This window comes from Panthera onca, chromosome C1 (assembly GCF_046562875.1).
Source record: "Panthera onca isolate mPanOnc1 chromosome C1, mPanOnc1 haplotype 2, whole genome shotgun sequence".
Taxonomy (NCBI): domain Eukaryota; kingdom Metazoa; phylum Chordata; class Mammalia; order Carnivora; family Felidae; genus Panthera; species Panthera onca.
The window spans coordinates 175,364,398-175,388,775 of record NC_138346.1 but is presented as its reverse complement, the minus strand read 5'-3'; the positions used below and the strand labels follow the sequence as shown (position 1 = coordinate 175,388,775).

Here is a 24,378-nt window from a genome sequence, read left to right as displayed (position 1 = left end):
TTGGAGATACTGTAGTCTCCTCAGGATGAATAGCTGTGGAATAATCAGAGGCCCTCAAAACACAAAGAAGAGTGCGGCTCCCTAATCACAGCTCCTTAAAAGCTCAGCTTTATCTTTGGGCCCAAGAGCTTATCTTGTGTTGAGCAAATTGAGGCCCAGCTGACTGGCAAAGCAAGAGAGGAGAAGAGAGGGTGATAAAATATTCATTTCCTTAAACGGTACCTTCCTGCTAATGATGGACAGCCGGAAAGATCCGGAGGTCACAACTGTTAAAACAAGTGTGATTTTTAGATAGTGACTTGGAGCCTACGCAGAATCTAATCGTGAAACTGCATCAGGATATTCTGGCTGAGAAGAGCCCGGGGATTCATGCATTTACCGGGGTCAGAGAGACTTGGCTGGGAGTGGGAGTTCTGCCTCTTGGAGCTCTGTGACCTTGGGCAAGACATCTTATCTGTGTGAGCCTCAGGGTTCCATCTGTAAGGTGGGAATGAGGGTTCAAGCCACACAATCTTGTTGTGAGAGATAAGATATTGCATGTAAACCCCATTCATGGAGCCCTCAATAAATGTTACCCCCTCCCCTCCCCGCCCCCCCACAATTTCTAAGTCTTGCTGCCCTGTAAAGCAAGCGAACATGTTTCTCTAAAGAATCGCTGTCCTCTGATAGGCACTAGCTGCAAAAAGCTGCAAAGGACCTCGCCTAAGAGACTCTTCAGTCTTAGTCGCTCAGTTTACAGGTGAGTAAACTGAGGCTCAGAGAAGGAAAAGAACTTGAGTTGGTACTTGGACTAGGATTCTGAATCCACACACTGTGTGACTCAGGATGAAGCCTCTTCTCTACATCCTTCACACGAACTTGCTTCATTCTCATGCCAACGTGTGAGTTACAGGGAAACTAGTTCCCTATCTTACCACTGGGGAAACTGAGGCTCATAGAGGGCAAGTGTCTTGCACACTACCACTCAGCCAAAGATAGTTGGTGACACAGCCAGAACTGGAACCCAGTTCTCTGCTCACCTAAACCAGTTCTTCCCACACATAGGATGTCCCACACCCCCAGCCGTCCCCCATGGGGGCCCGCAGGTGCCACTAACTACGGCTTGGCTGGGATTCAGAAACTTTGCACTGAAAAGACTCATTTTGTCTTACAAGGTGCTTTTTCTTCAGGGGATGACTGGTTAATGGTTTCTTTTGGCCTCATATTCAGACACCGCAAGGTTGTAATAATTTAAAATCTGAGGGGGGCCAGGGTGGCTCAGTCGGTTGGGCATCCAACTTCGGCTCAGGTCATGATCTCACGGTTCGTGAGTTCGAGCTCCGCATTGGGCTCTGTGCTGACAGCTCAGAGCCTGGAGCCTGTTTCAGATTCTGTGTCTCCCTCTCTCTCTGCCCCTGCCTGCTCACACTCTGTCTCTGTCTCTCAAGAAGTGAATAAACATTAAAAATCAATCAATCAATCAAAATAAAATCTGAGAACAAAAATGTAAGTTTTCCATTTAAAGACAGAAACTGTGTGAGCGCTGACTTTAAACAAGACTTCAGAGCATAACTTTACACTTGCATCCAATCTAGACCGATCCAGGGGAGAGAAAGACGATTATCACTCCATGGGCCTGGTTTATACTGAGCTACTGGTAGAGCTGATGTTATACTTTGGTCATTTACAATTCTGTGCATTTGACGGAAACTGAAAATCTATTTTACTTTCATTACATAAGTAATGCGTGCCCAAGGCAGAATAGCAGACCACATAACTGAGTGAGTTAAGGAAATTAAAATCACTTATTAAATACATTAAATTTTTTCCCCTTCTTCCATGATGTTTATATTTCAAATTAAGGCTGAGTTTCTAATTAGTGACAAATTGGATGCTGTCATATTTATCTGATGTGTTGCTATGGTGCAGTTTCTCTAACTCTGATGGGCAAGCATGGGGGAGGTCCGGTGAGTTGTGCCTTCACTCACATGGGGTCTGATCGCTGCTCTAAATGGCTGTACAGCCCCCAGGAAGTTACTCAGCTTCTCTGGGCCTCAGTTCCCCCTGATAAAAGTGGGATTAGATACCTACTTTATAGCATGTGCGCGAGAATGGAGTGAGTCAAAATGTGTGTGTGAGGTTTTTCCCAGAAGCAGACACTGAAGAATATTAATTTACCTTCCCTTCAGGAGGGGTGAAACTTGGAGCTGTACTTTCTTTTATTCAATTAATATTTCCAGTGCTGTGTTCCAAAGGTGTTTGCTTTGGAGTTTGTCCTTCATTTTCAGTAGTGCTTTTAAAAGAAATGTGATGAACACATTCTTTTGAGAAGCGAAGGACCCTTCTGTATCATGGACAGCAACCCTCCAATGGGTTACTTTACTAAAATGGAATGTCTGATTCTTGAGTCAATTGAACATAGTTAAGATCCATTAACAATTAAAACAACGCACTCAACTGGCCATTAAGCATTTCCACAGCAAGGTGTGAAAACTTCTGGTCAGTTGGTAAACGCCAACCACATGAAGTTGTCTTCCATGAGCCTGAATGACAGAAAGAGCTATGTGACCATGAGAAGGGAGCGCCCTCGGTTCTACAGGCCCTTCAGAGCATTTACTGGTATCGGTGCAATGGTAAGAGAGAGAAGCGATTTTATACCTGATAAATGTTTTCTTCCGTTTCGGGATCACGGATTGGCTCGTGTCCAGCCTCAAACACAATGTACTATTACGGAGCGGCCAGAGAGGAAAGGTCAGAGGGGAAGGAGAGAGAGGAAAAAAAAGGCATTTGCAATTCAGGATACAAATCTCAGTGAGCATTAAAGAAACAGTCACAACAGAAAATACCCTCAAGAGACAAGTGGATTACAGAAACACTACGGGTGCCTTGCACACCTCTGCCTTTTCTTACAAAAATGGCAAGGGTCTGATGGTCAGTGGTACAGGAGTGATTGCATGGGCCCCTGCACATCTTTGGGGAAATGTAACTTCTTCATTCAATGGCATTTTATCTCAGTAAGGTCTGCAAGTGCTTCATTGCTGAGTGGGAATGACATCTCCTGGGAACATCTGGGATCCCAACTTCCTAATCTGGGTTACATCTGCTGCCCCCCTTTGCTTCCCCAAAGCTCCTAACTCAGCTTGGAAGTGCTCAGAAACCCCAAACTTCCGCATCCCATAAATAGCACCTTATTTTACATTCTTAGTTTTAAATACTGAAACTCAATTTCTTTTCCCCTGTGCACGTTTCAGACTTTAAAGGACTGAGCAATTTCAAATAGGGCGATAGTCTTCATTCCCTGTGAGCCAGTTGGCCAGGGCAGAGCTCACATTCTAGACAAATCCTCGCCCTCAGCATTCTATAGCCAGGGCATGCCGTTAGGCGTATCTTTGGCTTTTTTTTTTTTGTCACATATGCTAGAAACCTTTACTTTGTGTTACTCATATTATATTACTTATTTTATCCATATGGTTTTATTTTTGTCATAGCTGTACCAGCTTTCTGTGTGGAAACAGATATGTGTGACACACACACATATAACTCATAAGTTTCAGGTTTTCTTTTATGTCCTGCAAGTTCATTTTCTCACTCTTTTCTCTCCTTGGGAGTAAGTATGAGTGGGTTGGGGTTGGTGGTGGGAGGTATCCTCTTCCCTTTTCTCTGCATCTGTTTGTACACAGCACACACTTGGATCCAAGAGAAGCCATCTCTCTAGCCACACCTGGGCTGCAAGCTTGAGAGTCCAGGGATAGTTACTACCTGGGCCATCTCTAGGATCTCCCTTACTCTCCTCCCAACAGCCTCTATGGCACGATCCAGACAATCAGAGGGGCCAGAGAGATCTCTCCCCACAGCCTTCCCAAAGCTTACAGACTGCCCTTTGGGCTTGCACTCAAATGTCACCCAAACTCACTCCCCATCCCCAGTTCCTAACTCAGAGAAGCCTCCACACAAACTTGAAATATACAAGAGACTCCTGATAACATCCAGTTCTGAGAATCAAACTTTTACAGATAGTGGAGGGGGCTGGGGCAGGGGCAGGAAGGAGGAAACCTATCTCAAGATCCCATGTTATGGATGCCAGCCAAACTTCTGTTCATTTTTTATGGAAATTCACTCCTGGAGAGGCTCACAACCCGCACCCTTGGAAATAATCTCGGTCCCTCCTCCAGGCTCTGCCGTCAGGGGATTCTTCAGGGCTCTGACAAAGTGTCTGTAGCACAGGCCTCGCCATTCCTGACCCTAAAACCCCGATGGGTTTCAGAAATTACCTGGTATACAGGATCTTCAACATCCTCTTCCAAAATTGTCTACAGCAGAGCGAGTGAAGGGAGGTTGAAAAGCAGAAGATATAAAGGAAGAGGTGTGAGATTGTGTTCAGAAATCACAGGACAGTACAGAAACCAGCTCTGGGAAGGACAGGCTGCTGGGTCATTTTAGGGAGAAAACACACAGGGAAAAAAAAAAGGAAAAGAAAACTCTTGCAGCCACCCCCACCCCCACGCCCACTATCAACAACAGCAAAAGCAATTGCATTTCTTCTGTTCTCCTGCCCAGAAATCTTCCTCGGGATTCAAGATTTCACTTTCTCTCACATGTTCAGGATTTCAGAGAATAAAAGATCATCTCTAATGGCTTGCTCTCGGTGCCTGAAATTTACACGGGAACCTTTCATCTTTGTTTATTTCTACTTGGCAGCGGGAGGACAGGACCTGACTGTCAGTTTTCACATCTGTTTATTTGAAGTCCTAGTCTTCCCTGGTACTCGGGTAAATTCACAGGTATACCTGATACACAGCTTGTTCACACTGCTTATCCTTTTGTGCCTTTTTTTCCAATTCTTCTCGTTGCTTCAAATCGTAAATCAGTTGAAAGAGATCTCTCAAGTCCAGAATAACAGGTTCAGCCTGGAGTAGAAGGTGGGATGAATCACATTAGTAAGGGAATGGTATAAAGGCAGAAGCAGCCCGGCCCACTTTTGCCTTTGCCTGGTACAACCCGCAGCCCTTCCCTTTCCTATTAAACTGAGAGCATTCCGTCTTTAATTAATTCTACCTTGTTTATATTGGTTTAGCAAATTGCATCTAGGCTAAAGTTCATTTCTTCGACTAATTATATTTGCAAATTCATAATAATCATAAGCATAAAAGGCACTGCTTTTATTTATTAGTAATTCTAAATACAATAAAATTAGGGTAGGCCTTATGCAAAACAGCTATTTGTTTTCTCTTATTTTCTTTTTAAATGAGGCTATGAACACAAGGAAACTTATTTGTGTAGTGTGCCTCCATCCAGCTTAATCAGAAAGGAAAATAATTAGTCATTACGAAATACCCATTAGGGAAAAACAAGACCGGATGGGCTGGAGCAAGCTTCCTTGCTCCGAGGCTATCTGAGCATCAGCATCGCTCCGTCTTACATCAGAGGCGGCCTTCAAACACCAACAGTGTGACTGCACGCGCTGTCCCCTAAAGCTACCAGGAAAGGCGCCCTCCTTGGATGGGGATACTCACCGCCTGGGCTGTTTTTATGGCGACAAATCTGTGATTCCCTTCCTTCCCACAAACGTATCCAAAGGCCCGGTGGTCTGTGATGTCCTTTGCAATGTAGGAAATTTCATGAACAGCATGATGATGCTGAAGGGCCTATCAGAGACAAAAGGAAGAACATATTTCACGGGACTTTCCCTTCGAGCTGTTGATCAATAAGAGATGCGTTTCAGCTACGTGTGAACAGGCCCGAAGGGCTTTGGAAAAGCTGTTGGGTCCAGATGGAAGGAAAAAAGAGCTGCGCCTGCCCTTGAGGGGTGGAGGCTTTCCTCCATGGTCTTAGTGCTGTGACCAGGCAGACAAACAGGACTGCTCATACGCTGAATGAGCGTCTGTGGCCATGGCTTCCATTAAGCTTGCCAGGGCCAGTCAGTCTAGTTCAAGGTGCAGGCTTCTGCTACAGCTCTCTTTGTGACATAGCCACGTTGAAGTTCCGGCTTGATATTTAATACATTTCCATCCCCAGGGCCTCTGCTTGCTGTGGTGGAAAAGTACAGGGAGTACCGTTCAGTGTCACAGAACTATGCACTTATATGGTTACAACCCTTTTTTGACCGATGGTGACAGAGTGTCTCGGGGAACAAACACCTTCTTCTATCTTGTCCAGAGTCACCATCTGGGCTAGAGGTAGATGCCCTTAGTTCTCAGGCTCTTCCTGGGCTGGTCCCTCTGTTTGCCATGCCCGTTCTTCTACCCATTTGCCTGAGTCCTCCTATTCCCTTTCAAAAGAACATTTGAGGGGTGCCTGGATGGCTCCGTTGGTTAAGTGTCTAACTCTTGGTTTTGGCTCAGGTCATGAGGTCACGGTTTTGTGGGTTCGAGCCCCCGGTTGGGATCTGTGCTGCCAGCTTGGGATTTCCTCTCTCTCTCTCTCTTGCTTTCGCTCGCACTCTGCCCCTCCCCCACTCGCACTGTGTCTGTCTCTCTCAAAATAAATAAATAAACGTAAAAAAAAAAAAAGATATTTGAATAGCACCACCTCTGTGAAATCTTCCCTGAATGAGGCTTGCTTTTCCTCCTCTGCAGAAATAATTCCATAGAACTTCGGTCTCTACTGATACGGCAATTCCTAATGGAGTCCTCACACACAGCCTCCCTGGGTTCTTGCTTTCCAGACCTTCCTACTCTGATATATTTACCTGGCTCCTTGTCTGTCTTCACAAGATCCATCTTCCTCAACTCTGTCTTCTTAGAACCTTGTGCTATGTTTGACCCATAGTTCCTGAACTCAAGTAAATCAGGATAGTTGATCAGTAATTTGGTAATCTTTTGAAGCTGATCTTCCCACCTTTATTATCTAAGCTTCAACAAATAATGCTTGCCATCCTATTGGTGATGGCCATCTGTAGGACCATTTTCCTATATTAAACCTACTCAAAGCAACACTTAGTACTCTGTGTAAAGGCTTGCGCAGGTAGTTGGGCGTTATATGATGTGCTTAAAGTCCTTATAAGGGGCCTTTTCATTAAATTACATATTAAGAGCCTTGTATTCTGGCCACTTTGTGAGCACAATGCACTCCCTGCACCTCTCTGGACCTTTGCTTCTTCTTCTATCCAATGAGAAGTTTGTACCAGATCAATGGCTCCTAACTCAAAGCCCTGGGTCTACTTGCTTCATTAAAGGTAATAAAAAGAAGTCCTAAGCAGTTTTCAACATTTCAAAAAGCTAAGCAGAAATTTGTAACTACTCTTAATTAAGACTACACATGTGCATGCAAATGAAAATGCCAAGTTCTTTTCGAAATGTATCAGGTTTATGTTGTACTCCTTAGAATCATCTCTGAGGAGATTCTCTTTGGCATTTACTTATGGGTTTGAATAATTCAAGTAGGAAAGTGAATGATTATAAATACCCTTTTTTTTTTGGTTGGACAAAATCTTCCCCGTTACCGAGTCCACGGAAGGAGGGAGACATGTAACACAAAGGGAACTTAATCATGAACATGGTAGGAATCACTGGAGTAGATGTTCTGGAAGGTCTGGTCCTATCACCCAAGATCCTTTAGCCATTAGGACCTTGAACCACACAGCCAGTCTCTTAGGTCAGTGGACATCTAGTCTCATGATGGTCATCACCTTAGTTCCGGACTACTGGCCCTGGCCTTCCAAAACACCCATTCCCACACTGCTGCGATCTTTCTAGGTTTCTGACCTCATGAATCATTTCTGCAGTAGAATTTGCTGTTGCACCTTGACCTTCTAGACTCTGTTCACTCACTAACCTCTCTGACTGCTCTTGTGACTCTCCCTTCAGGTCGTGCCTTGCCCAGGTTGTCCACTGACTGCTGCACATCATGCTTGGTGGGTGGTGTCACTGTCTAGTCACCTAACTGGCCACAAGACAACCGTGTAATTCTAGTGAGTTCTGACCCAAATAAAGTTGGCGGGGAAGGAAATGTTTGTTAGTGGAAGACCAAGAATCCATTTATTCTTGTTTTATTAAGTGGACATGCTTAGCTAGTGGAGGAAAATTGCTCAAAGAGTGGTAGCTTTTTCATAGTGTTAATGATGTAAAATTGATGAGATTTATATTCACACAACATGGGTGTATTGATTTATAGGCTTTTGTGAACTAGAATGGTATGCAGCAGGGGAAAGTGGAAGACAAAGACATTCTCTTTCTCCCCCTTTCCTCAAAGTATTTCTCTCTCTGCATAACGTGGAGAATGTTATCCACGTTTCCTATTAAATCAAAGTTTGACGACAGTACCTTATTGATTGCCAAGTGGAATATTGCTCTAAAATTAAACTGTGATTAGAAGTCTTCCTGGTGGAATTAGATTTGGAGATGACTGTGCAAGGGTAAAATATCACCTACTATGCAAGACAGCAGATGGAGTTGCTTTAATTTATCTGGGAATCCTCATTAAGTGTTTTAAAATCAAAACATTTTTAACGCCTGATGATACCTAATATTGCCTCGCGAAGTATAGCTCTGTGCGTGCCTGAAGTGCCTAAAGATGTCTGTAACACGATCTTTTCCCATAGTTAATTTTATGTTATGTTAAATAGGATTGCTGTGAAAGTGGCTCATTTATTTGGAAACCAAGCATCATTGAGGGGATATGTCTCCACTTTCTCCAACCTCAACTGTGCAGATATAGCACAGATAACTTGGAGATACAAACACATCAGAATCCTGATAATCCCTATGGTCATATTACTGCATTCATCGTGGCAACTGCAAGAATCTTGCAAATACTTGTTCACTGAGGCTCAAAACTGCTCCGTGTCTTCTAGGAGATTTTATGAGCATAGTCAAAGTCAAAGGAACCTTGAACATCCTATTGTTTGGCTGCATTTATGAAAGGACTCAGGGTCACAGAGAGTTCTGGAGGGACCAGTCCTGAATGAAGCCCTCATTCTCCCTATGAAAGATAATGGAGCATTGATAAGAGGAAACAAGATCATGTAGAATCGAGGTCTCCACTCCTTAGAATCCTGCCTCCCCAGTCCAACAACAAAGCCATGGTCCCTGAAAAGCCTGGATGAGGAAGGGGAGAGTTGGACAAGGAGGGAGAGTTGGCCAAGGAGGCAGAGTTGAAGCTGTTCCAGATTCTTGCAGGTATCTGATGTCAGAGAGGGTCATAAATCAGAAGGTTTGGAAGAGAGGCTGGTTTGGGATCCTTTGTTAAGGATCTCAAAGAAAAAGGTCAAGACAGCATGTTCTGGAAGCAAGCTCTCATGAGCTTGTGACTATCTGTGATGTTCACTGAGCAGTCAGGCTGGAAAGATGTGGTGAGACCCTTGGCCATGGGAAATAAAGATCGTTTCATCCCAGGAGGGTTTCTGTGGGGAGGTCCTGGACATCACAAGTTGTTCTGGAGGGCATAGGGAATACTGGGCCAGAGGAGGAGGGAGCGGGGAGGAAAGGGAGAGTCTGGTCTTCCTTCTTCCACATTTCCTTAGGGAAACAGTTTGTCTTAGGAAAACTTAGTCTAGATATTGAGGTACTGCCCCAAATCTAAGCAGGTATTTGCTTTTAAAAGTAGTCTTCAATGACACCCTGTTTCTCTGCTACCACTTTATTCTTCTCCCATTCGGAACCCTCCCTGTTGTATTACGGATGAAAGTTGTTACTGAAGAATTCTAAGGATAGACCAGAGACTAGACTCCTCAGTCTGGTCTGATCTTCCTCCCATCACTGAACTTCAGGGGAGCCACGCTACAGATAGTCTGAAGAGCCCATCCCTGCTGCCTTCGGTTCTGTACTTCTGGGCCTGTATGCCACTGTTCACATTTTCCCTGTCGATCACCCTCTTCATCCCCATCACCAATCCTTCAGTGACTCCATGTAACCAAATCATACATATGCTCCCAGGCTAGTTCTAACAGCGTGCTCGTCCAGGGAACCTTCCCTGACCCCTCCATTTTCCAGTGATAATTCCTGTCCCTAGACCTCAGTGCCTTGTATTTGTTCTTCTATCTAGGGTGCTTCATTTTGTTTCACGTTTACTCATTCATCCACTTCTTCATACCATGTGTATTTACTGAGTACCTGTTATGTTCCAGGTCTCATGCTTAGTCCTACATCCATCTAGATTCTTAAAACATAGGTCCCTTCCCTGAGGACCTTGCAATCTCATAAAAACATGCAGGATAAGAAACTAATGACCACAATATAATAAGATGAGCTTATAGTAAAGGTGTGCATAAGGTGTTACATTGGCTCAGAGCAGGGATGGGGAAGGGCGTCAGGAAGACTTGACAAAGCAGCTGGCCTTGAACTGAATCTCAAAGGCTAAGGCCAGTCCCCAGAAAATCATGGGAAAGGGCAGTCTAGGCAGAAAGAACCGAACATTCACAAGAAAAAATATCCACCAGGATTCAGGGGAGTCAACAAACAAAGCAAAACAAAACAAAACCTCTGTGCACCTGTTTTCTCTCTACTTTGGGGTTGTTAGCTTGTTGAGAGAAAGATCCGTGTCTAATTCTTCTCAGTCTCCTCCCAGCTCCTAATACTGTTCCTTTTGAACAGTAAGTGCTAAATAACGTTTGATGAGCTACAGAAGGAAGGAAGAGCCACGCCATCTGAAGACACGCACTGCATGAGGTAGTTGCTCAATAAATGCTCGATGAATGACTGAATCAGGTTAATTCATGACATTTCACACAAGACTCGTTCTGTGAACAGAAGGTTTCTTATCTGATCATCATTAAATCTTTTTTTTTTTTTTCCTTAGCATTTCTATGAGCCATTTACCAATGTTTAAATGAAGTATCAAATTGTTTGGAGGGTTACCATCTGACAGAATAAATTACAGAGGAGACTTAATTTGTAGTACGGTTCAATACAACCAATTAAATACAGTATGGATTGGAAAGTCATCTACTCAGACTTTACCACTAGCTTTTTTTTTTAAAGAATAAATTCTACCCTATTTAGCCTTCATATTATTTGTGTGTATGTGTGTGTGTGTACAGGAGTGTGTGCTTTCTCGAGGCAATATCAGTCACAGGGAAAATACACACCACGCTTCAAGTGAGTTAACAAAAACAAAACAGAAAAGCAGATACGCAGATAGACACAGAATAAAAATAGATACATGAAAAATACACTGCTTCACACCACAGACAATTACAGTAGTTAAAACCTCACAAGACAAAGGCAGGCCCAGGCTCATTATAAAGGCCTTTCTCTTTTCTAACATATTTTTGGATGCGTGTGCTGCATCACAGTGCCAACGAGGCTGGGAAGCAACCTCTGTACCACCCCCAGGCGCCCCATCATGAAATGCTCAGCGGAGCTGGTCAGAGTAAAGTCTTCCTTGAGGTCCCACCCTAAAATCTTCTAGAAGGTTTAATTCAAGGACAAAACCCAATTTCCAAACATTTAGTCTGTAGCTGCAAGGGCACTGTGATAGCAGAGGGAAGAATATGGACTCTGGAGCCAAAGAGAACACAATTCAAATCTAAGCATTATCATTTACCAGACGGGTAGCTTCAGGCACCTCTTTCTAACTTTCTGAGCCTTATTTTCTCTTTTTGTACGACATGCAGAATGATAAAGAACCTGAAAGTTTGTTGGAAATATTAAACTAACTCATATAAAACAGACCAGATATAAATGAAATGTCATTTTTTTCCCCACCAGAATGAAAAAAAAAAAAAGAAAAGAAAGAAAAGGAAATACCTAGTGCTGACAGAAGTGTGGGGAAATATACTTTCTTTGGCTACTAGTTTTCTATGTGTTCACTGGGGATAATAATAATTCTCTCATGGTCCTGTTAGGAGGATAGATGACTTACGGATAGGTAAAGGGCTTGGAACAGTGTGAAACACGTAGCAGGGGCTGTGTAGATTTTGGCCATTATGGTTACTTTTATTGTTTGTGGGAGTTTGATTTGGTGCAACTTTTCTGGAGGGTAGACTGGCTGTATATTTCAAAGCCTTAAAGACATGTATAAACTTTGACCCGTGATTCTTCTTGCAGGGATTCAATTATCTGTAAATAATGTAAGATGTGTGTGGGCAAAAACTCGGACACAAGCTATTCCCCACCGTGCTATAAGAAATAGTGACAAATTAGGAATGTTTGAAAGGTTGAGCACTAACTGGTTGTAGAAATTGCATTGTGATATACGATGAAGGAATACGCGGTAACTGGAAATCATCTGGAGAAATGTTAGGAATTTTCGGCATGGAAACATAGTCACGATATTCTGTTGAATTAGAGAAAACACCTTGCAAAATAGTATGTTCAATATGATCCCGTTTTTGGAAAAAGAGCATGCATACCCATATATATGTATAAAGTGTCTAGAAGTATGTCCAACAAAATCTTAATGAGAGCTCTCTCTTGAGTGGTGGAATTACCAGTGATTTTCAGAATCTGACTTTTCACTTATTTATACTAAGTAAAAAATTATACTTAAGTTAATTACATAAATACTAAGCGTTAAATAAGTATTAGAATATTAATAAGTATACAAGGGCACCTGGGTGGCTCAGTCGGTTGAGCATTTGACTCCCGATTTTGGGTCAGGTCATGATCTCACTGTTTGTGGGATTGAGCCCCATGTCAGGCTCTGCATTGTCAGCATGGAGCCTGCTTGGAATTTTCTCTCTCCCTCTCTCTCTGCTCCTCCCCCACTCTCTCTCAAAATGAATAAATAAGCTTACAAAAATACTGATAAGTATTAAAGAAAGAACATAAGATGCTTCTTTCTTATTTGGATTCAGTGAATAATGTGTGCACTGCCGTCTATAGGTTTCTACACTCATCCTGGAGTCCACTCAGCCTCCATCACTCTCCGCCTCCACAACCGCATCTTGTCAAGTGCACCCCCCAATGTCTTTCACTCTCTCCATTTCTCTCCATCTCCACTACCAGACCCAGGTCACAGCTACTGTTTCCAGCCTGGATAAAAGCAGCAACCTCAGTCCCCACCCATCCACTTCTGAGAACCTCTGCTATGATCATCCCACCACAGATGAAGGGATTGAGAGAAAATCTCGGCAACTCTGATCAAGGCTATCTCATAGGTAAAATACATCAAAGACTGCCCAAAGGCTCTTCAGGTAAAGACCAAAATCTTTGCGAGGGCCTCTGTCCACCTCCCCAGGGTGTCTCGCCATGGCTCCCTTGCTTCCTACAACCCTGGCGGCCATTATTCAGACTCTCAGAAGCGCTGCCCTCCCACCTCAGGGTTTTGCACAGGCTACTCTGTCCACCTAGGGCACTCAACTCCTCCTTCTTCAGATCTCAGCAGAGATGGCTGTTCCCCTCTCAAGTCTTCCCTGACTTTCCAGTAGGGACCTGGTTCCCATGCCACACGTCTTCTTAGCTTGCTGGACTTTTCCACGTGGGGCAGCTGTTGAGTGTCTCACTATGGATATGGACACATACACATAATAGCTCCAGGATGGCACCAACGATACCATTTTTTCCTTATCTCATCCTGAGCATCAAATACAGTGCCTGACATAGAGCAAGCAAGCAGTACATATATATTTTTTGTTGTTAAAGTTTACCATTCTAACCATTTTTAAATGTACAGTTTTGTGGCATGAAGTGCATTCACACTGGTCTTCAGCCATCACCAGCACCTATCTCTAGACTTTGCCATCTTCTCAAGCTGACAGTCTGTACCATTAAATACTAACCCACTCCTCTCTTCCCCCAGCCCCTGGCAACTACCTTCTCCTTCCCGTCTCTATGAGTTTGTCAGTACATATTCTTAATGAATAACTTGAATGAATCTGTCAGCAGGACTCTGAATCCAAGTCTCTCCTTGAACCCCCCCACTCCAACCCACTGCCTCTAGGGATGTCTTCCTCACTAAGACTTTACTTCCTTAGCTGTTAAAATGAGGAGGCTGTATGCAGTAAGTAGTCAGGTCCTGTTTTGCTCCAGACGCTTTTTAAAATTTTATTATTTTTTAATGTTTATTCATCAAAAAAAATTTTTTTAATGTTTTATTTACTTTTGAGAGAGACAGAGACAGAGTGAGAGCGGGTGAGGGGCAGAGAGAGAGGGAGACAAAGAATCCGAAGCAGGATCCAGGCTCCAAGCTGCCAGGACAGAGCCTAATGTGGGGCTCGAACCCACAAACCACAAGATCATGACCTGAGCCAAAGTCAGACGCTTAACCGATGGAGCCACCCAGGTGCCCCAATGTTTATTCATTTTTGAGAGAAAGAGAAAGCATGAGTGAAGGAGGGGCAGAAGAGAGGAAGACACGGAATCTGAAGCAGACTTCAGGCTCTGAGCTTTCAGCACAGAGCCCGACGTGGGGCTCAAACTCGTGAACTTCAAGATCATGACCTGAGCTGAAGTTGGACTCTTAACCAACTGAGCCACCTAGGTGTCCCTGCTCCAGACACTTCTTCGATTCCTCTTTAAATTTTATAACAACATAGCACCTATAAAAGGCAGCTTCTTCTTAGGTCTCAAAACATGTTATAGACACACAGCTCTGCAGTATCTACAATAGGCAAATTATGGAAGCAGCCCAAGTGTCCACTGACTGACTGATGAGTGCATAGAGATGATGTGATATATGTATGTGTGTGTGTATATATGTGTGTATATATACATATATATGGATATGTTATATATATTATTTTTATTTTATTATTTATTATTATATGATATTATATATCTATAATGGAATATTACTCAGCCATAAAAAAGATGAAATCTTGCCATTTGCACTGACATCAATGGAGCTAAAGAGTATTATGCTAAGCAAAATAAGTCAGAGAAAAACAAATTCTACATGATTTCACTCATATATGGAATTTAAGAAGGAAAACAAATGAGGAAAGGGGGGAAAAGAGAGGGAGAGAGACAGGCATACCAAGAAAGAGACTCTTAACTATAGAGAACAAACTGATGGTTACCAGATGGGCGATGGGTGGGGGTGGGGATGGGTGAAATAGGTGATAGAGATTAAGGAGAGCACTTGTTGTGATGAGCACCGGGTTTTGTATGGAAGTGTTGAATCACTATATTATACACCTGACAATAATACAACATTGTATGCTAACTGGGCTTTAAATAAAAATTAAAAAAAGAACAAGCTACACACAAAAGAATTAACACCCAGTAAATACACAGCTCTAGAAAGATGTGAATGAAGTCCTTGCCTAAAAATAGGGAGATGAACTAGTTAACTGAGAGCATTCTAGACCTATGATTTGGACCTAAATTTGTCTAAGAGGCAAAGTGGAGCCAGGTGTGCCTAATCAATTAGCAATCACAAAAGTGACAACGAAGCAGGTTTCTGTTCCAAAGACATGAAAACCACCTTAAACAGGAAACTGGCTTCCATGTGAAACACTAGTTTCCTAACACTGGGGTTCCATCAAAATTCCACATCCCATAACTAAGGACAGTCAGGGTTGGCAGCGGATTAGACTACTGTCCTCTTTCAATTCACATCCGTCCCCCACAGCCCTTTGGTACCAGGCACTCTGGGATGACCAAGGGACACTCTGCACTCTCCAAAGTCAACAATAAGTGCATGTGTGTGGAAGGGAGGGGCTCCTTTTCTGCTAAGCACTCAGAGTAGTTTGCATATTGCGTTGTCCTAGTCTCATTTCCAAAAGGCATGTAGTGTGGTAGAAGGATCTGAATCTCAGCTTTGTGGCCATGGGCAAGTCACCTTATGTCACCAAGCCTCAGTTTTCTTCACCTGTAAAATGGGAATGATGGCTTCCTCATAGGGAGGAAATGAGGAAGATCACATCAAATGCCTAACAGTATATCTGGTAGATGATGGACTCTTAATTCTTCAGCTATTTTCCCCCGTCAACTGAGTTTAAGATTCTCAATCTACTGGACTACACAGTGTCCAATCACCAAGCATGCTTCCCTCAGGTAAGGACTTCCTTAGAGCTGACAGGATAATAGTCTTTGAGTATACAAAGGCTGGTGAGAACCAGAGTCTACTGGGAAATCAAGTTACCAGAAGAGCAAGAGAAGCTGAGAGTTAGGGAAGAGTCAGTCTCTCCCTCCCTCCCTCCCTCCCTCCCTCCCTCCCTCCCTCCCTCCCTCTCTCTCTCTTTCTCTCTCCCTCCCTCCATTCCCTCCTTCTTTCCTTTCCTTTCCTTTCCTTCCTTCCTTCCTTCCTTCCTTCCTTCCTTCCTTCCTTCCTTCCTTCCTGTGAGTGGGGCGTGGGGCAGTGGAAGAGGGAGAACCTTAGGCAGGCTCCATGCGCAGCACAGAGGCTGATGCAGGCTTGATCCCATGACCCTGGGATCTTGACCTGAGCCGAAATCAAGAGTCGAACACTTAACCAAGTGAGCCACCCAGGCGCCCCAGGGAGAGTTTCAAACGTTATGTTGAAGAACCCAGATGGTGCCATCCTGGAAAATTTAACTCTGTAGTTTTCAGTTATATAAATCAGTGGATTCCTTTTGTGGTTCAAGACAGTTGGAGGTGGATTTTGTATTACTTGCAAGTAAGATTTCTGAACAATATAGTGATCATCATTATCCCTGTCTCAGGAGGAAGCAAGCTCAGAAAGAAGTGATGTGCCCAAGGAACGGCAACTGACATGAGCTTTTAGCAAGTCTCATTGACACTCAAGTCTATGCCTGGTTTATGGTTAGTAGTATTTAATCCTGGAACTGCAATTTTGAATTTGCTTTGGGTATATATTAGGATAAAACAAATACATAAGTATAGTGTTATTAGAAAGCAAGATTTTCAGTGCAAGAGAAACGAGATACAAATACGAAAGAAATAAACAGACAATTTTAAGTTTGAATTGGAAATATCACTATGAACTCATGACTTTAAAAGTAGACTCCTACCACCGCTCACATAAAGGGCCCAGAAGCAATGAAACCCCAGCAGCAATGAACACGCCTAATGTGGCTACTTATTATCTTGCGATCTAGTTATCTATTGATCTCTAACCTAGCTAAAGAGAAAGAGTCAGAGAAAGCAAATATGGCAAAAGGGGGAATGTTCTGTTTGTTGGAACGCTTCCTAACATGCTGGAACCTCCCACTCTCCCTCCCTCTCAGAACAGGAGAAACCAAGGCCCTGGACATTTCAAGAGCTTAACTGAAAGTAGGCTGCAGACAAAAGGCCTTTATCAAGTCAACCTCAGGCAACCGTGGGTCCAAAACATAAGGGGCCATTTAACTCTCTTAGAAGTGCTCACAGCTAGAGCTCCCAGTCCCTTTGTTCCTTGTTGCCTTCCTACGGCCCGCATAAATGAACATCAGCCGGTACCTCTCTATTTTTAACAACATTTTCAAAAGTTCAGGTTGAATACATATGGGAACAACTTATACTTCTGAAACTCTGCGGAAAAAAATCCCACACTTAGAAGATCCTCTAAATACGCATAGGAATTCAGATTTTATTTTCATTGTATTAAAAAGAGGGGCGCCTGGGTGGCTCAGTCAGTTAAGCGGCTGACTTCGGCTCAGGTCATGATCTCACGGTCCGTGAGTTCGAGCCTGTGTTGGGCTCTGTGCTGACAGCTCAGAGCCTGAAGCCCATTTCAGATTCTGTGTCTCCCTCTCTCTCTGACCCTCCCCTGCTCATGCTCTCTCTCTCTCTCAAAAATAAATAAACGTTAAAAAAAAATTAAAAAAAAAAAAAAGAAAAAGAAAAGGTACTACTCTGAGGGCCTCTTCTGTGCTCTGCACCCTGCCAGGCACTCGACACATGCAATCCACACTGACTCCACTCAACAACCTTCCCTATTGTTTCTTCTCCTTTTACTGCTGAGGCGACTGAGACACAGAGAGGTTGGATAACTCGCCCCAGGTCACACGGCTAAGGTAGACTGATGCTGGATTATGGCTTGTATGCCCTGCAGCCTCTGTGCACTAAATACAGCTTTGGATGTACTTTAACTGCTTATGTTCTCATTCTCCTAAAATTCTTATTTTTATTTCTGTTTCTTTCTGCATGAAGAGGCCTAATAACCATGGTAGGTGTTTAGTAATATAACCAATGATTTCGACATTTTAGCTTATGGTGTAAAATTATTGTAGCAAGTAGGTAAATGAGTGTGGATGAATGGAAATGAAACAGCATGTTTTGCTACAAGTCACTGCAGAAATGAGGTCATTATATTTAATGGAAAATTACTTTTTGTGTTGTAACCAGTCTGAAATTAACCTCTGCTTTGGTCACAATGAAATCTTGCACGCCAGACAGAAACTTACAAAAAAGGACGCTTTGACTAAATAAAATGCAGCCAATGGAAAGAACACCAGATCAGGAGGCAGTGAGATGGCTGTATTTCAGGTCCTGGTATCTTCATTTATAAACCGAGATGGGTAACTGGTGGTGGTGGTGGGTAATATGGTTTCTAAGATCTATTTTGCTAAGACACCTGGGTGCCAGGGCAACACATGACTTTGAAAAGCCACAGGTTGGCCTCTGAAATCTAGATCCATTATAGACTATTTGTGTCAACTTGGACAAATCACCTCACTTCTCTGAACCTGGCACTCTCATCTATAACTCCATCAGATTGGGTGAGAGAACTAAAATAGATCATTCTGTTAAAATTCCTAGTATCCTGCCTGGTACCTAGTGATGCTTAAGAAATGGTACTTCCTCTCCAGCTCCAAGATTCTGTCATGTGACTTGTTTGTCATTGTCACATGGTGATTTGTGCTCTCCCAGAGTTCATGTTGAAGTCCTAAACTTTGGGACTTCAGACTGTGAATTTATTTGGAAATAGTGTTGTTAGAAGTGTAATCACTTAAAATTAGGTCATATTAGAATAGGGTGTGCCTCCTATCAAATATGACTGGTGTTGTTATGAAAAGGGGAGATTTGAACACAGACACACATATGGGGGGGAAGACCCTGAAAACATGAAGGCAGAGATGAGGGTGATGTGTCTAACAGCTAGGGAGCACCAAAGATTGCTAGCAAACCACCAGAAACTGGAAGACGGGCTTGGGACAGACCCTCTGTCACAGTCCTCAGGAGGAAGCCTCCTTGCCAACATCTTGATCTAAGACTTGTAGCCTCTAGAACTATGGGACAATAGATTTCTGGTGCTTAAGCCTCTCAGCTGTAGTAGTTTGTTGGGGGGGGGGGGAGTGGCTAGGAAAGTAATACAGCCATTCCTTTAATTTCATGACCACACCCACACTCCTTTGTTTGAGGAGTTCCCCCAAGAGGATACAGTGGTCACACAAAAGAACCTTAGGCATCCAGTCCTAACTGCTCCCTCAATAAGCCTTAATTTTCCCATCTGTAAAATGAGGGGGCAGGCCTGGCTCCTGCTAGCTTTGCTCTGCTTTTCAATCCTGGAGAGCCAACCCTTCGGTTTTCCTATTGCCGCCAGACCTTGCTGCTTAAATGAGAAGCTGAGAGGAGTGCAGTGCTGTGCAATTTACAGCTGCATCTGTCCAATTATTTCCCATTTAGCACTGTGCGGCATTTCCCCAAATACACCGCCAAACCACTGAGGTGGTGGGGCTGAGCTCTATGAGTACCAGGATCAATTGGTTCTCTCACACTAATTGGCCCCATGATTTGTTAGGCTATTGCCTTGGAAAATGAACTGTCAGTAGAAGAAATTAGTATGGAATTGTCCCCTTCATTGGAAAGGCACCAAAGGCCACCCTGTAGCTATCTTCTTCAACTCACCTTAAAATTTTAGAGGGAATATTGACATGAACTAATAAATTTCTAACCCTCGGTTCTGTCATTTGCCTGTTGAGATGAGAAAAGTAAGGCTCAGAGGGATGAAAGAACTTGCCCAATCAATGTTCAATCAATGGTGAAGTTCAGAGCTGGTGCGAGAAGTCGGTGCGATGGCAACATTCATGCCCATTTTACTACATCAGGTTGTCTCCTTAAGAGCTGTGATCATCAGGTTCAGCCCAGCTCTCTGCTCACTTATCCCTCCCCCCACCCCCACCTTCCAGCATGTGTCTGTGTGCCAGACTTGGAGACAGGTGTATGCAAATGAAGACAGGTGTAGGGAGGACCAGCTCCGTCACTCAATGCTTCCTGCATCAAAACCCACGAGCTGCTGGCCCCGCTCTGACTCATCCCCATGACTCAATTCCAGAACGGGCATTTTCTTTGACCCACAAGTTCTGTGTCAGGTGCTGTGCTGGGTGCTGGGGACACAATGATAGACCTGGCAAGATCCTTGCCCTTGAGGGGCTCACAATCTCTGGGGAGACAGTGAGTCAGGTGCTTCTGTTTAGTGTTTTCAAAGAAAACCATTCCCTTTCTTCCTAATGCATATTAGCACAGTCTGTCATAACCCTGTCACTTGCATGATCACCTGGTTAATGTGTATCTTCTCCATTAGGTTGTGAAGACAATGAAATTAGCCTCTGTATCAGTTCCTGGCTCACACGTGCATCCCCAGCACCCAGCGAAGTGTACGATCCATACTGGGGAATCAGCGATGATCTGCTGAACGAATAAGCCAACACTGTGTCCATACCATTATGAAGGCAAGAACAGGGTAGGAATTAGCCTGAGTTGACTGGTAGGAGCTGATGAGGTAAAAGCTAGTGACTGTGGGGGCAGTTGGGATTGAGATATTCCATCCTGATGGATAACAGAGAGATAGGAAGCTATAAAATATAAGCTATATAAGCTTTGAGTTGATAATCCCAACTGCAATCAGTTTGGGATTATTAGGCCATAAAGTGCTAGGGAAAGAGTGACAGAGTGAGAAGGTAGGCAGGGGTCAGGGGATTGAGGACTTTGAAGGCCACTTTAAAAAAACTGGGGTGCCTAGAATTGTCAGCTCCTTTGTCCTCGACTCTGTTGTTGACGTCAGTGACAGCTGGCTGACCCTTCCAGCTGGTTGTAGATGGAGTCCTCCTTCAGGCTAGAGAAGGATGATGAGATGAGCAGCCTCGCCTAGCTGGCTGCCATGGGACGGGGGCCACTTCCAGGGCCCTGGCCAGCCGGCCGCTGGGACTGTACGAGCAGAGCAGCAGACTTTCTGCACCGGTCACAGTCGAGCCAAATGTTTGTGAGCCACAGATGGAACCCACCCTCCTCCACCCCCAACCCCTGCTCCCTGGCCCCCAATCCATGACCCACGGAAGTTCACTCAAAATTCCCTGGCACCAGAGGACAGGGATTTTGTCTTCCAAAAAACCGAACGGCTATGTTGGTGGTAGCAGTGGTGATGGCGATGTGCCTTTATTTACTTAGCTGAGCTGGGAGTTCCGGGGAACAACGGGATGTTTCCTATGTGGTGGCAAATGGCTTTATGTCACCTATGGCAAAGTCTAGGAGTCAGTGCGGTGTGTGTGGCAGTGTCAGATGGGTCTGGATCATTCCTTGGCTCTGCTTCTGTCTCCTCCTGTATGAATTAAGGAAGTCCTAGTCCCACATCAGACCTTGGGGGCTCTGTTTGTGAGATGTTCGAGGTGGCCTCAAGACATTTTGAGGGGCTCTGGGGTTGGGTGTTCAGAGGGTGTGGGTGTGAGGTCATCTGTATCTCCCTTTTGTGCACATTTTCTACAGCAATTTCCCAGTGTGATGCAAAGGAGAGATAGGCCAAGACCAAAATGCAGAGGCCTGTCATGGCCTTTTCAGGATTCAACTGAGATTGCAGGGATATGCCACTGAGGACCTGGCCCCTGGGACTCCTGACAGGGTTTCCTTTCCCAGCTAGATTAGCTACCCATCCCCCTTCTGTCTCCTGAGCCTCTTGTTTGCTGTCCTGTGTGCAGAACACTTGCTATTTCAATTTGCAGTGACCCGTTATCTACACCCCTATCTCTAACTTGTCTGGGTGTCCCTTCATGGGCCTGCATCAGAATGTCAGCGGCTTGCCCACCCAGCAGAGCTGGTGCAGGCATCACAGAGACCAGTGGTAGAACGTGAAATGCCCCACTGACACAGTCCACCTCACCAAACTCCAGCCAGCTTCCCCTGACAAAGCCTCTTCTCAACCAAGCTTTAACCTTAGCCTGTAAAGACTTGAACAAACACTAACATACAGGCGTATCTAGCGGATGCTGGCAGGTTCGGTTCCAGACTACTGCCACAAGGCGATTATCACAATAAAGCAAGTCAGATGAATCTCTGATTTCCCAGCGCATAGAAAAGTTATGCTGACACTACCCTGCAGTCTATTAAAGTGTGCAATACCATCATGTCTAAGAAGACAATGCACATATCTTAATTTAAAAAACGCTTTACTGCTAGAAAAATGCTAACCATCATCAGAGCTTTCAGTGATTCGTGATCTTTTGGCTGGTGGAGGGTCCTCACTCCATGTCAGTGGCTGCCGACGGTGAGGGTGGTGGCTGTGACGGCTTCTTAAAATAAGACAACAACCAAGATTGCTGCATCAATGGACTCTTGCTCTCACAAACAACTTCTCTTTAGCACATGCGCTGTTTGAAAGCATTTTACCAGCGGTAGAGCTTTCAAAACCGGAGTCAGTCCTCTCCAACCCTGCCGCTGCTTTATCAATTAAGTTTATGTGATCATTTGAATCCTTTGTTGTCGTTTCAACAATCTGCACAGCGTCTCCACCAGGAGTAGATTCCACCTCAAGAAACCACCTTCTTTGTTCATCCATAAGAAGCAATCCCTCACGTGCTCAAATTTTATCATGGGATCGCCGCCACTGAGTCCCACCTTCAGGCTCCACTTGTAATTCTAGTTCTCTTGCTGCTTCTACCACATCTGTCATTATTTCCTCCACTGAAGTCTTGAATCCCTCAAAGTCATCCATGAGGGTTGGAATCAACTTCTTCTCAACTTCTATTAACGTTGCTATCTTGACCTCTTCCCGTGAATCACAAATGTTCTCAATGGCATCTAGAATGGTGAATCCTCTCTAGAAGCTTTTCAATTTGCTTTTTCCCAGATCCATCAGAAAAATCACTATGGCAGTGATAGCCTTAGGAAATGTGTTTCTTAAATATAAGAAAGTTGAAATAACTCCTTGGCCCACAGGCTGCAGAATGGATACTGTGTTAGTCAGCAGGCACGAAAACAACATTCATCTTGTACATCTCCATCAGAGCTCTTGGGTGACCAGGAGCATTGTCAATGAGCAGTGATATTTTGAAAGGAATCTTTTTTATTGAGCAGTAGGCCTCAACAACAGGCTTAACATATTCAGTAAACCATCTTGTAAATAAATGTGCTGTCACCCAGGCTTTGTCGTTCCATTTATAGAGCACAGAAAGTGTAGATTAGGCATCATTCCCAATGGCCCTAAGATCTTCAGGGGTGAAGGAGCACTGGCTTTGACTTAGAGTCACCAGCTGCATTAGCCCCTAACAAGAGTCAGCTTGTGCTTTGGAGCTTTGAAGCCAGGCACTGACTACTCCTCTCTAGCTAGGAAAGTCCTGGATGGCGTCTTCTTCCAATAGAAGGTCTTTCATCTGTACCGAAATCTGTTGCGTAGTACAGCCACCTTCATGAATTCTGAGCCAGATCTCCTGGAGACCCTGCGGCAGCTTCCACAGCAGCACCTGCTGCTTCCCCTTGTAATCTCATGTTATGGAGACGGCTTCCTTCCTTAAACCTCGTGAATCCACCTCTACTAGCTTCAGACTTTCCTTCTGCAGCTTCTTCACCTCTCTCAGCCTTCCCAAGAAGTGAGGAGAGTTAGAGCCTTGCTCCGGATCAGGCTCTGGCTTAAGAGAATGCTGTGGCTGGTCTGACCTTCCATCCCGGCCACTCACACTTTCTCCGTATCAGCAATGCGGCTGTTTCCCTTTCTTATCCTTTGGGAGCTCACTGGAGTAGCACTTTCAATTTCCTTCAAGAACTTTCCCTTGTACTCAAAAGTTGGCCAAGCGTTCGGTGCAAGAGGCCTAGCTTTCGGCCTCCTCACTAAGCTTTGTCATTTCTGGCTCTTGACTGAAAGGGAGACACGTGCAGCTCTTCCTCTCACCTGAACGCCCAGGGGCCACAGCAGGGTTATTAAAATGGTGGCCTGATCCCAGTATTGCTGTTGTCTCAGGGAATAGGGAGGCCCGAGGAGGGGGGGAGAGAGAAGGGGAAGAGCTGGTTGTGGAGCAGTCGGAACGCACACAACATTTACTAAGTTTACCGTCTTCTATGGGCACAGTTCGTGGTGCCCCAAGTAATTACAGTAACATCACAGGTCAGGGACCACAGATCGCCATGATAAATGTAATAGCAAAAAGTCTGAAATGTTGTGAGAATTACCAAAATGTGACACCGAGACACAAAGTCAGCAAATGCTGTTGGAAAAAAATGGTGCCGCTAGCCTTCCTTGACGCTGGGTTGCCAAAGACCTTCAATTTCTAAAAAACCAAAACCAAAACCAAAAAACAAACCCCAAGACATAGTACCTGCAAAGTGCAATAAAATGATTCACGATAAAATGAGATATGCCTGTAGCTTCTGACAGCTCAAGGCTGCATCCCAAGGATGACCCCGCTTAAAG

At 44.3% G+C, this 24,378-nt stretch overlaps 1 protein-coding gene across 19 annotated transcripts in view; it reads right to left on the bottom strand.

Annotated features, from left to right (window-relative positions):
- DAB1 (DAB adaptor protein 1) overlaps positions 1 to 24,378 on the bottom strand; it is a 1,137,940-nt gene that overhangs the window by 64,512 nt on the left and 1,049,050 nt on the right. For 13 of the 19 annotated variants that reach the window (XM_078451862.2, XM_078451864.2, XM_078451865.2 and 10 more), the window contains 4 exons: positions 5,493 to 5,624; positions 4,767 to 4,886; positions 4,251 to 4,289; positions 2,638 to 2,703 (listed from right to left, as the gene is read on the bottom strand). In XM_078451862.2, the coding sequence (XP_078307988.1) occupies positions 2,638 to 2,703; positions 4,251 to 4,289; positions 4,767 to 4,886; positions 5,493 to 5,624 (357 nt within the window). The remainder of the gene's footprint in view (positions 1 to 2,637; positions 2,704 to 4,250; positions 4,290 to 4,766; positions 4,887 to 5,492; positions 5,625 to 24,378) is intronic. The other 6 variants (XM_060626810.3, XM_078451874.2, XM_060626806.3 and 3 more) reach the window with 2 other exon arrangements.